This window comes from Miscanthus floridulus, chromosome 17 (assembly GCF_019320115.1).
Source record: "Miscanthus floridulus cultivar M001 chromosome 17, ASM1932011v1, whole genome shotgun sequence".
In the NCBI taxonomy this organism is placed as follows: Eukaryota; Viridiplantae; Streptophyta; class Magnoliopsida; order Poales; family Poaceae; genus Miscanthus; species Miscanthus floridulus.
Window position 1 is genome coordinate 103,953,335 of NC_089596.1, and position 11,205 is coordinate 103,964,539.

General features: G+C 39.3%; 1 protein-coding gene across 1 annotated transcript; it reads left to right on the forward strand.

The window, feature by feature from the left end:
* The first annotated feature begins 6,446 nt into the window (after nucleotides 1-6,446).
* On the forward strand, nucleotides 6,447-7,130 carry LOC136516124 (uncharacterized). Its single transcript, XM_066509509.1, has one exon. It carries the CDS (start codon nucleotides 6,447-6,449, stop codon nucleotides 7,128-7,130), a length of 684 nt encoding a protein of 227 aa, XP_066365606.1.
* The last annotated feature ends 4,075 nt before the right edge of the window (nucleotides 7,131-11,205 follow it).

Below are 11,205 nucleotides of genomic sequence, written 5' to 3' on the forward strand. Positions count from 1 at the left end.
CTGACGGCGATGTTGCGGTGCTGCTCCCGAGCAAGATGCAAGGTTATTTGAGTTGTTTTAAGCTTCATTCATCTTGTTCTTGGGTTTTGTCATCTTTCTTTTTCCGAGAGTGGAGCCTGTGTTTTATTTGTAATAATGTCCTGTACTTCTGTTGGGTTTGCAGGCGCTTTTCTAAAGATGTGCTGATATAAGGTTTCAAAATTCTATTGCCTAGTGGCATCAAATCTTTACATACTGTTTCATTAATAATTCTGAATATACCTGAGCAAAAACACAAGTCAGTTCCTTCCTCTGTAATTATGAAAATAATTAGTGAATAGGTTAGATTAGGCGGCCAATACCAATGGGAAACAGTAATTGGTCAGGCTCTATATCGAATTAATTACTGATTTCTAAAATTTTTTTTGTATAATTCCTGAGATTGTGGCACTATGCTTTGTACATTTCTCTATTCTCTAGGATAACAGTATAAGTATAAAGCTTACATGGTTTTTGTGGGTAAAAAATTTAGCTGGCTAGGCCTCATTTGTACACTCGTGTTGCATGTTTTATGCCGAGCCAGAAGGACGTGGAGGGGTTGTTGTTCGTCGTCAAGTGGTTTGTCTCGTCAATTTCTCTGAATCATGAAACGTGATTCAAACCAAATGTGCTTCCTGATATGAAATATCTAACCACAAAACTGAAACATTTTTGTTCGATACACTAAATTCCAGGTGCTTAAAAGAGCAATGCATCCAGAGATCGGTATAATGCAAAAAATATTTTTATCCTTCATAGTAGTTAACATCAGGAAGCAAGAGCAATTTGAATCTTGCCAAATTATGTATATATAAGCTTCTCATCAGTCTGGTTTCACATGTGTGCTATGTACTCTGAGATGATGTCCTTTCACAAATTAACTTTTTCTGCGCTTCTTTTAATCTTCAGATCCTTTTTGGTTTGAGTAGAGGACTCGCTGAACCTGGAATCAGTATAATCAGTAAACTTGCTTTTCAGGCGATCAAGGTATAATCAGTAAAGCTGCCCTGGCATATCCATTTTCTATGCACTTGTTTTTTCCAGTTTGTATCTATATTATTCAGTCATTGGAAATTTAGCTTTGACATGCATGTATTTAGGTTTGTGTCAAAATTTTTTGGCCATATAGATTTATTTTTCAGTGAGCTTTTTTCTCAATACCAAGGATCTGCTCCATATGCAATACTGAGATTCCAAGGAGCACAGCGCCACAATCTAAAGTTCTATATTCTCTAAACACACAATATTCACCAATTGTGAAACGATGAATAGTCCTAAATGTGTTATGAGCAATTCATTTGCCATTTGCTGTGCACTGATGATGTGTAGTCGAAGCTAATTATGGGAACTGAAGATTGGTGGTCTATCAGTGAAGGTTTTTCAAGTGGTGCCTATGTACTTTTCACCATCTCCATACCGTTAATTGGTTGTTCGGTGGTGCATTCTTTGTTTCAGGATTTGGACTCGTCGAGACAAACGGAAAGATTCTGAAGCAACGACCAATTTTGGCCTTGCAGTCATTCATGATTTCACTAACCTGGTGAAGTTCAAACTTGAGTAAATTCAGTTTTATAGTTTTTAATTAAAGTTACTCCTTCCAGTCTTGCATGCATGTTTCCGTGTACCACTCTATGATGTTCATCAATCTACAATATTACTTGCTTCTCCTGTGGTGAGCGTTTGCTTTTGCTCAAATCTGAAGGCATGTACTACGAGGTAATTTATAAAATTAATTCTTTCTATGTTTCTTTTAATTAATCTTCAGATCCTTATTGGTTTGAGTCGAGCACTCCCTGAAGCTGGAGTTGGGATTGAACGTCCAAAAACAAACATTCAGGCCATCAAGGTAGAATTTGCTTCTCCTATGGTGAGTGTTTGCTTTTGCTCCAATCTGAAGGCATGTACTACGAGGTAATTTTTGAAACTAATTCTTTCTGTGTTTCTTTTCATTAATCTTCATATCCTTGTTGGTTTGAGTCGAGCACTTCCTGAAGCTAGAGTTGGGATTGAACGTCCAGAAACAAACATTCAGGCCATCAAGGTAGAATCAGTAATGTGGCACTGGCATCTCGATTTTCTATGCAGCCAAACAATATCTAAAAAATGCATTTATTGCATGTCCTGAAACTTGAATGCCAAACTAATTCCTGTCGGTCTACGTATGACAATTTCTTTGCAATATAGCTACTTTATGCTGAACTAATGAATAATAATCAGTAATCTTTTAGTTAAACACCTAGCCTTAGGTAACCAGTGGCATGAAGGGAACAAAAAACAATTGTTTCTGAAGTCCTCAAACTGAATAGCATGCTCTGTTTTCCTACATTTTTAGATTTGATTGTTTGCTTATATACAACACATTCTTGTTGTTTGCAATCCTTATGTCTCCAGACTTCCAGTCTCTCAATTCCAATTAATCAATACCTTCACAGTTATCTCTGTCTAAGCAATTGGTGTCTTTCTTTTTCTTATTTTTTGATTGCTCATTAGTTACTATATAATAAGCAAACCACCAACCCATCAGCTTACTCCAAGCACTATTTTACCTCTTTTTTTGTTCTTTGTGTTCTTGGTGAGACAGTGACACGCAGAGTTTCTACTTTACATGTCCCTGCTCTTGATTAATGCAATTGTAGCTATTTCAGTAATGAATATTTTCTTCACAAAAAAGGGTACTGCCCCTGCTCTTAGCTTCGGAATGAATGGGGCTTCCTGAAGAATTTACTTGTATGCGCATTATTCAGTAAAAAATTGGTACTGCCCCTTTTTACAGCTTAGGAATGAATGGGGCTTCCTGAAGAATTTACTTGTATGCGCATTGTTCAGCCACTGGAAATTTAGCTTTGACATGCATGTGGTTCAGTAACTAGCAAATTAGATTATTTTTGAGGATTTGCTCTGTGACTTCTCTGATGGTAATGACTACTGTAGCTTTGATTGTCCATCGTGTGGCTGTCGCACTGCTGCAGACCGTCCTAGCAACAATCCAGGTTTTGCTCCCTATAGTTTAGCATCCAGCATGCCTTATTGTTCATGATCCGGCACACCCATAATCTGTTATCTTAGTAGTAAACTTATTTGTTCAAATATGCCCGACAATATTCCATTATCTGATGACATGTGTTTGTGATTTAGTAAATAGTGCCTGCTGTCAGTACAAGCAAGACTCAAGGTATACTTCCCGCTTACTAAATTTTCTTCATGTATTCTGCACAAATAAATTGTAAGTGTGTCCATTTGTGCTTGTTTGCATTTTAGCTTGCAAAATTTCTTGAAGATATCTTGTTGATCATTCCGATTAATCTGTACCTTCCAGTTATCTCTGTTGGCTCTTGGGTGACGACTAACAAACAGTTCAGGTACTACCACATTTCTATTGTAGTTACATATATTTACTTCAGAGTTGACGAACAATGCACTAATGCCACATTTTTTTCTCTTCTTTGTCTCATGCCACATTTCCTGTATAGTATATGGCAATAGGTGCCTAGTAGCCACAAGAGTTTTTTAGAGGAGTCAGAACGATAGGTGCCTAGCAACTAAGGAGTATGGGACACATTGGAAACCTTGAGGATTATCGGGTTGAGTTGAACCTTGACCAGCGGCTTGACTAGAGAACATATAATGTGCCATTGACATCAGAGGTGGTCGTCGTCTAGGTTGAGGGGAGTGAGCCTCACAGCCAATTCGAGCATAGTGTTCTCCTACAAGGGAAGGATCAGTCTATACATGGCATCCGCTCATATAATGCATGCTATGACCCACTGTTATACCCGATGTTCTTTCTAATGGGTGAGCTCGAGTGGCACAACTGCATTCCAAAAGTGGGTGTGACTGTGGCTCAAGTTGATCGAGCTTGAGCAATCCACAAAAAGCATGCTGAGAATGGTGACGATGATGATGGAGGTAACTTGAACTCTTTTCAATAATGCAATATAAACTCTTTTATGTTAACTCATGATACTAATTCGAACAATGTCTTCCTATAGAACCTGTTGCGAATACATGTGTCTCTGTGCGTGACTACTACTGCTACAAGTTCTAGATGTGGCCAGGGATATTTAATCCAATACTCTATGACCGGCATCTTTTCCAGCAATTCGCCATCGACACCTACATCAAGATTGAGAGCTCACGTTTAGACTACATGAGGAACAATCAAGATACTTTGAGGGCTGACCTATACCAAGGCCTAGTGGACAGCATGCATTTGGGTGAAGGATCTGCTGAGAATGTCAGAAGGCGTACTGTCCTATCTTCGTCATTCATTGGAGGACCCCGTGATATGAGGCACCGATACATGGATGCAATGGCTCTGGTGCGAAAGTATGATAAACCTTATATCTTCCTCACAATGACATGCAACCCTAACTGGGATGAGATCAAGAATGAACTTTATCTAGGCCAGACACCATAGGACCACCTAGATCTCGTCACTCGGGTCTTCAGATTAAAGTTAGAGACGATGAGGAAAATGTAGATGGAGAAAGACATACTTGGGAAGGTGAAGGCCTACATATATGTAGTGGAGTTCTAGAAGAGGGGCTTGCCGCATGCACACTTCTTGCTAATAATGGAATGGATGTACAAGCTCACATGTCCCCAGCAATATGACATGATTATCAGTGCAGAGCTACCAAACAAGAAGTACCCTGAGCTCTACAAGATGGTGACAAAGCATATGATGCATGGTCCCTATGGGACGCTAAATCCATATTGTCCATGCACGGTGGGCCGCGGGTCATGCAAGAACCGTTACCCATGCCCATTCTATGAGGCAACGTCATAGGGAAAGGATTCGTACCCCATCTATCGGCAACGCAATGATGGTCGCACACTAAAAGTTTGAGGCCATTACCTAGACAATCAATGGGTCATGCCTTATAACCCTTACCTGCTATGTACCTTCAACTGCCATATCAATGTTGAGGCCCGTGGGAGCATTAAATCAGTAAAGTATCTATTCAAATACATATACAAGGGACATGATAGGGCATCGGTGGTGATAAGGGAGATCGACAAAGCAGACGAGAAAAGGAACATTGATGAGATCAAGCAGTATAGAGATGCCTGGTGGGTGATGCCTCTAGAAGCACTATGGAGGATATATGGATTCGACTTGAGCAAGAACCATCCACCAGTACAGCAGCTGCAGCTTCATCTACCTGACATGCACATGGTGGCATTTCATAAACAAGATAAGGTCAAACGGATCGTTAATAGGCTAGGTGTAGAAGAGTCAATGCTAACATCATACTTCGATGCAAACATGCATCATGAGAAAGCCCGCGAAATCTTGTATTGGGACTTTCCGGAGCATTTTACCTGGCAGTCTGATGGTAAATTCTGGCAGAAAAGGAAAAACTCCATTTTTCAAGTTGGAAGAGTCATCTCGGCTCATCCTGCTGAGGGAGAACATTACTTTCTTCGTGTTCTCTTGAATAATGTTGTTAGTGCTACCTCATACGAACATCTAAGGACGGTTGATGGTGTGCTACTACCTTCATTCCGTGAAGCTACAGAAAGGAGGGGTCTAATCGAAGAAGACAATACACTGGATGAATGTCTAACTGAAGCTACTTTATTCTAGATGCCTTCCTCTCTATGGAGGCTATTTGCAACAGTATTGGTATTCTGCGAGCCGCATGATGTGATGGGGTTGTGGAAAAAACACTACAATACAATGTCAGAGGACTACAGCCGCAATCATCCATCCCTAGATCTGGTGCAACAAATGGTTTTGATAGACATTAGAAACATGTTGCAGTCTATGGGGAAGGACAAGGTCATTTCCTCTTCCAGATATTGATTACTCATACGACAATACCAACCATATTCCTCATGAGATATTTGAGGAAGCTAGGGTCGAGCAGAATCCCGAAGATGTGTTATTGTGCGACTCACTCAACGTCGAGCAAAGGTCTGCCTATGATGAGATAATGGCGGTTGTCTGCAGCAAACAAGGCGGGTTGTTCTTTGTGGATGGACCTGGCGGGACAGGAATGACATTTTTGTATAGGGCACTTCTCGCAAAACTATGTAGCCAGGACAAGCTTGTCGTGGCTACAGCTACATCTAGAGTCGCAGCAGCCATAATGCCAGGCAGGAGGATGGCCCACTCACGTTTCAAGATACCCCTCACTCTTCAAGAGGGCGGTTGTTGTAGCTTCATGAAACAGAGTGGTACTGCCAAGTTACTGCAACAAGCAGCTCTCATAATTTAGGACGAGGCATCTATGACAAAGAGGCAAAATGTGGAAGCACTAGACAACATCGTACGGGATATAATGGGTCGGTCAAATCTATCATTTGGTGGGAAGACTGTTGTCCTTGGTGGGGATTTCAGATAGGTCCTCCCTATTGTGCGGAAAGGATCCAGAGCTCAAATAGTCGGTGCTTCTCTATGAAGGTCGTATCTTTGGGAATCCATGCGCCACCTAAAGCTCATCCGCAACATGAGGGCTCAGAGTGACCTGTGGTTTGCAGATTATCTTTTGCGCATTGGCGGTGGAACGAAAGAGGTTAACGGAGATGGCAATGTACGTATTCCAGATGAGATATATGTCCCGTACTCTTACGATGCCGAGAAAGATCTTCATACATTGATCGACATCATCTTTTCAGATCTAAATGCAAATATGGCAGACAAAGAGTACATCACCACCAGAGCGATTTTATCTACACGTAACGATTGGGTGGACATGATCAATATGAAAATGATTGATATGTTCCAGGGCGGCGAGACGGTGTATCACAATTTTGACACTACGGTAGATGATCCACATAACTATTATCCATCGGAGTTCCTTAACAGTTTGACCCCCAACGGGCTGCCTCCACATGTCTTGAAGTTCAAGCTCAGGTGTCCTATCATATTGCTTAGGAATATTGACCCTGCCAATGGGCTATGCAACGGTACAAGGCTGATGGTGTGGGGGTTTCGAAGAAATACAATCAACGCGGAAATCGTGGTAGGGCAGCATGCTAGGAAGCAGGTATTCCTTTCTCGAATACCGCTATGCCTGTCTGATGACGAGATGTTCCCGTTCCAGTTTAAGAGGAAGCAGTTTCCTATCAGGCTGAGCCTTGCCATGACGGTCAACAAGTCATAGGGCCAAACTATCCCGAATGTGGATGTGTACCTACATGCACCGGTGTTCTCTCACGGCCAGTTGTACGTTGCGATGTCTAGAGCCACGTCAAGAACCAATAATGCGGAGGCACAAGAGGAGGAGGCCAAAAAGATAGAGAAGAAAAATGCTAAAAAGAATGTCGAGGGAAAAAAATAAGAATGCATCAAATAAAAAAGATAAGGATAAGAAGACCCTAATAGCAGATGGAACTTTCACGAAGAATATTGTATTTAAGGAGGCTCTAACGCCATAGGCAAGATAACAGAACATTACTAACGCATACAATGCATTTTTTCATTCAATTTATATTGTACAAATAATATCTCACTAATGTCATATTTGTTGTTGTTCCTAGGTATTTTTAAATGGTTTAACAGACTCTATACGGAGATGTTGTATATACACTTGTGTGATGGCATAATAAAAATTGAACATGTGTTATATTATTGTTATAAAAATGACACTTTGAGTGTTTTGTTCATAATATTTCGTTTTATAATCATTCATAACTATTACACGTGTATGTTCTCAAAACCATGAGTTTTGTCGACTTTCTCCACTTTTCTCATGTGCCAATGTGGGATCAACCGAATTAGCACCTGCATAATTACAAACATAAATTACTTGAATAAAACCAAAGAAGCAAGTTAGCGATAATAATGAACAATAGTGCTAAACAACACCATACCAGTGGTCGTGGGATGGCACGATCGTAGTGACGTTGGTTCCGCGCATTCACGAGGATAGCTCCTTTGTATTTCCCTTTTTTACACCAAGGTCATTAGTTTGTGAGCACGAAAGAAAATGATATCGGAGATTTCTTCCTGCCAATATAAAATATTATCTTAGCCGCATCACAGAAAGGTCTATAAAGTATAGTTTGTGAGCCTACGATGCCGCGCACTCCATGACTGTGTTAAATTCATAAACTTTGCTTTTTGGATTAAATGTCACTTTAACGTTGACATTTAATTTTTACAATATTGTTATCTTATCGTGCGATCCGTGTGTTTTTAGTACAAAATGTTAGCTATCCCGTATCAACGCATGGGCACACTACCTAGTTATCGTATATATCCAAAAGTTTGCATGTTTGGAAATAGAAAGTACCACTCTTTTGGTGCCACTCCTTTTTTTGACGGGTGACGCGATGAGTAAATATTCGAAACCAAAGGGAGTAGCTAATTTTGATCTACTCAATTCTTATGGAACTACTATATGAAAATATTATATTCCACTTAATATTCATCTAGACTTGGTTTACAAATTCGCAAAAAAAAGACTTGGTTTACAAAATTTAAACTTACAAACTATGTAAATTACTTCCTTGCATTGGATCAAACATGAACCGTGACCTGGTGGTTGGTAGCTAAATTAGTACTCCTTCGGTCTTGTAATATAGTGCATTCTAGAAATTTTAAGATAAATTAAGAGAGAATATAAAAGACGCATGTACTCTCATTTTATTTTGTAATCAGACGTTGTCATCAACGTGATTGGTTGATAAATGAAAAGTATTTAATGTAAAGATTAATGGTGATTGGTTGATAAATGGAAAGTATTTAATGTAAAATTAGTTTTTGTCCTCTAGAATGCATTATATTTGAGGACAAATTTTGAATGCTAGAATGCACTATATTACATGATGGAGGGAGTATTTCACAAGAGTTAAGCCTTTTTCGATTCCCATGTTTCAGCTTCTTTTTAGCGTGAAAGGTTCTATATTTTTACTTCCTTTCCATAGTAGTGGATTGCCTCCCTTTTAGTAAGTTTGGAACTTGGTAGCGTGCGTGATCGCCAAATACGAATGGAAATAGAATCTTGCGTGTTTTAGGAAGAATCTTGCGTGATAAAAGAATGGGAATGGAATGTCGATTCCATAAACATAAGGATTCCAAGGACATATTACACGAGATACCTAGACTTCCTTATATATTTATCACGAACGAGATTAAAAAAACCAATGTTTTCCTAAGACAAACTCTGATTACCAATAACCTAGAATTCCGTATATTTGGACTCTAGGGCTCCATGGGATAAGCGGCGGTGGTGGTAGGGGGGCTTGAGCCCCCTGCCCCACCGCTAGATCCATCCTTGTTTACGGGAAAATTAACATTACAATGCCTTATATTTGTGGCTAGGTATAGCTTCGCATGTGACATAACCGATTTAAATATTTGATTTGGTTTACATATATATGGACACCCATACAGATAAGCAAAATTCCAGGAAGCACTCTATAAATAAGAAAGGGTTTACTAGAGATGGACTTCTACACGTCCCTACCCTGCGAGTGCAAGCAAAATTCCTGGCAATTCTTTAAATATAAAAAGAAGTGGTTACATGTCCCTCGTGCTTTGTTGCTGCAGTGTGTTGGTTGGTGTTTGGTGACTACTGTATTGATGGTTTCGATAGTGCATTCGTTGTTATGGTGGATGTCTTGTTGTTGCTATTGAAAGGACAATATTGTTTCTTTTTTTTCTTTTCCTTTTGTTTGTTGTGCCATGTTTTATATGTACCTTTTCTCAATCGATATATGGACAAGTGAGATAGTCGTCCACCTAATCACCAAAAATATTTTTATCTTGTATTCTTTTTTACATTAAGATAGATTTAGAAGTAGCATGTGGGATTAGCCGTGCTACTTCATTGTGGCTTGTTATTTTGCTAGTATTAGATTGTAAACTTGCTAGTGAGTTTAGATATTTATTATTCTAGTTTGTAGTCTTTGATAGTTAGATCATCATAAACCAGTTTTGTTGCTGAGTAATGTGATAGTTATTCTTTATCTTTATTGGTTTTCTCATATGTGATAAATTATGTGCTTCCACATAAACGAAATGTTACCATCCGAGGGTGAAGTGATGAACTACGGAGGTGTGTCCACGTAACACCCGCAAAGCCTGTGCAACTATAACCCTAAACCTAACATAAACAAAATTGTTTATCGACCTAATCCGTTGCTAGCTAGGTTGCTTGAAAATCAATTGTATGATCCAACATACATGTAGTGCCTATCCTATTATCCTTTGCTAGTGTTGCGATATTCATCCATTGGAGGTCTATATTTTGTGTTGGGATAATTTTTTGGACAAAATGTTCTTATTTTGTTCGGCGATGCTAAAATGCCGTTCGACTCTTTCTTTTTTTTCTTTGGGTGAGCCGCAGCCCGTGCATGCATGGAGATCAATGATGGAAGCAAGTCGTCTTCTTGAGCATTGTTATCCGTTGGATTTGGGGGGCCATCTTCCAAACACGGTGGTAGATCATTTGTGCAAAATAAAAGATGTTAGAGAGTACATTTTGTCTGCTGTTGTACTCATTCTCTTTATGATCACACATTTATTTGTAAAATTCTACACAACCACACATGTTCTAATATCCTCTAGATTTTTTTTTGTTGCGGCATTGAAACATCTTGTTTCTCTCTACCAACAAAAACGCCGCTCCTTGTTTCTTAACATATCAGAACATATTAGAGCATCTCCACTAGATTGAGAATGAGTGATCCCAGCTCTTTTCCTATAACCAGCAAGGAGTGTGGAATCACAGTGATTACCATGATTAGAGTAGGCGGGTGATTTAGCCATTTTTTGTGGGGTTGCGTCTAAAGTTGCTATTTTTCGGTTTTGTTCCCTAATTGATGCCAGGGGGTGGGGTGGTGGGGGTTGGGGTGAGGGACGCGCACGATGCCAGGTGGGCAATTGCAAGGGCACACTCACAAAGGCGCCAGGTGGATGGAATAATGTGTCGTTTTTTTAGTTCTATATAAGAGAGATAGATATAGATACAAATATAGATATAGAGAAGAGATAGAGATGTACTTTCTCCATTCTAAATTATAAGACATTTGGATTTTTTTTATACATAGTTTTTTCTATGCACTTAGATATACATTATGTCTAGATACATAGCAAAAACAACATATTTAGAAAAGCAAAAACATCCTATAATTTGGAATAGAGGGAGTAGAAAAGGGAAGAGATAACCATTCCTTGTATATCCATATTTACCATAAGCCTTTACAGCTACACATGGTAAAAAAAATCAATAA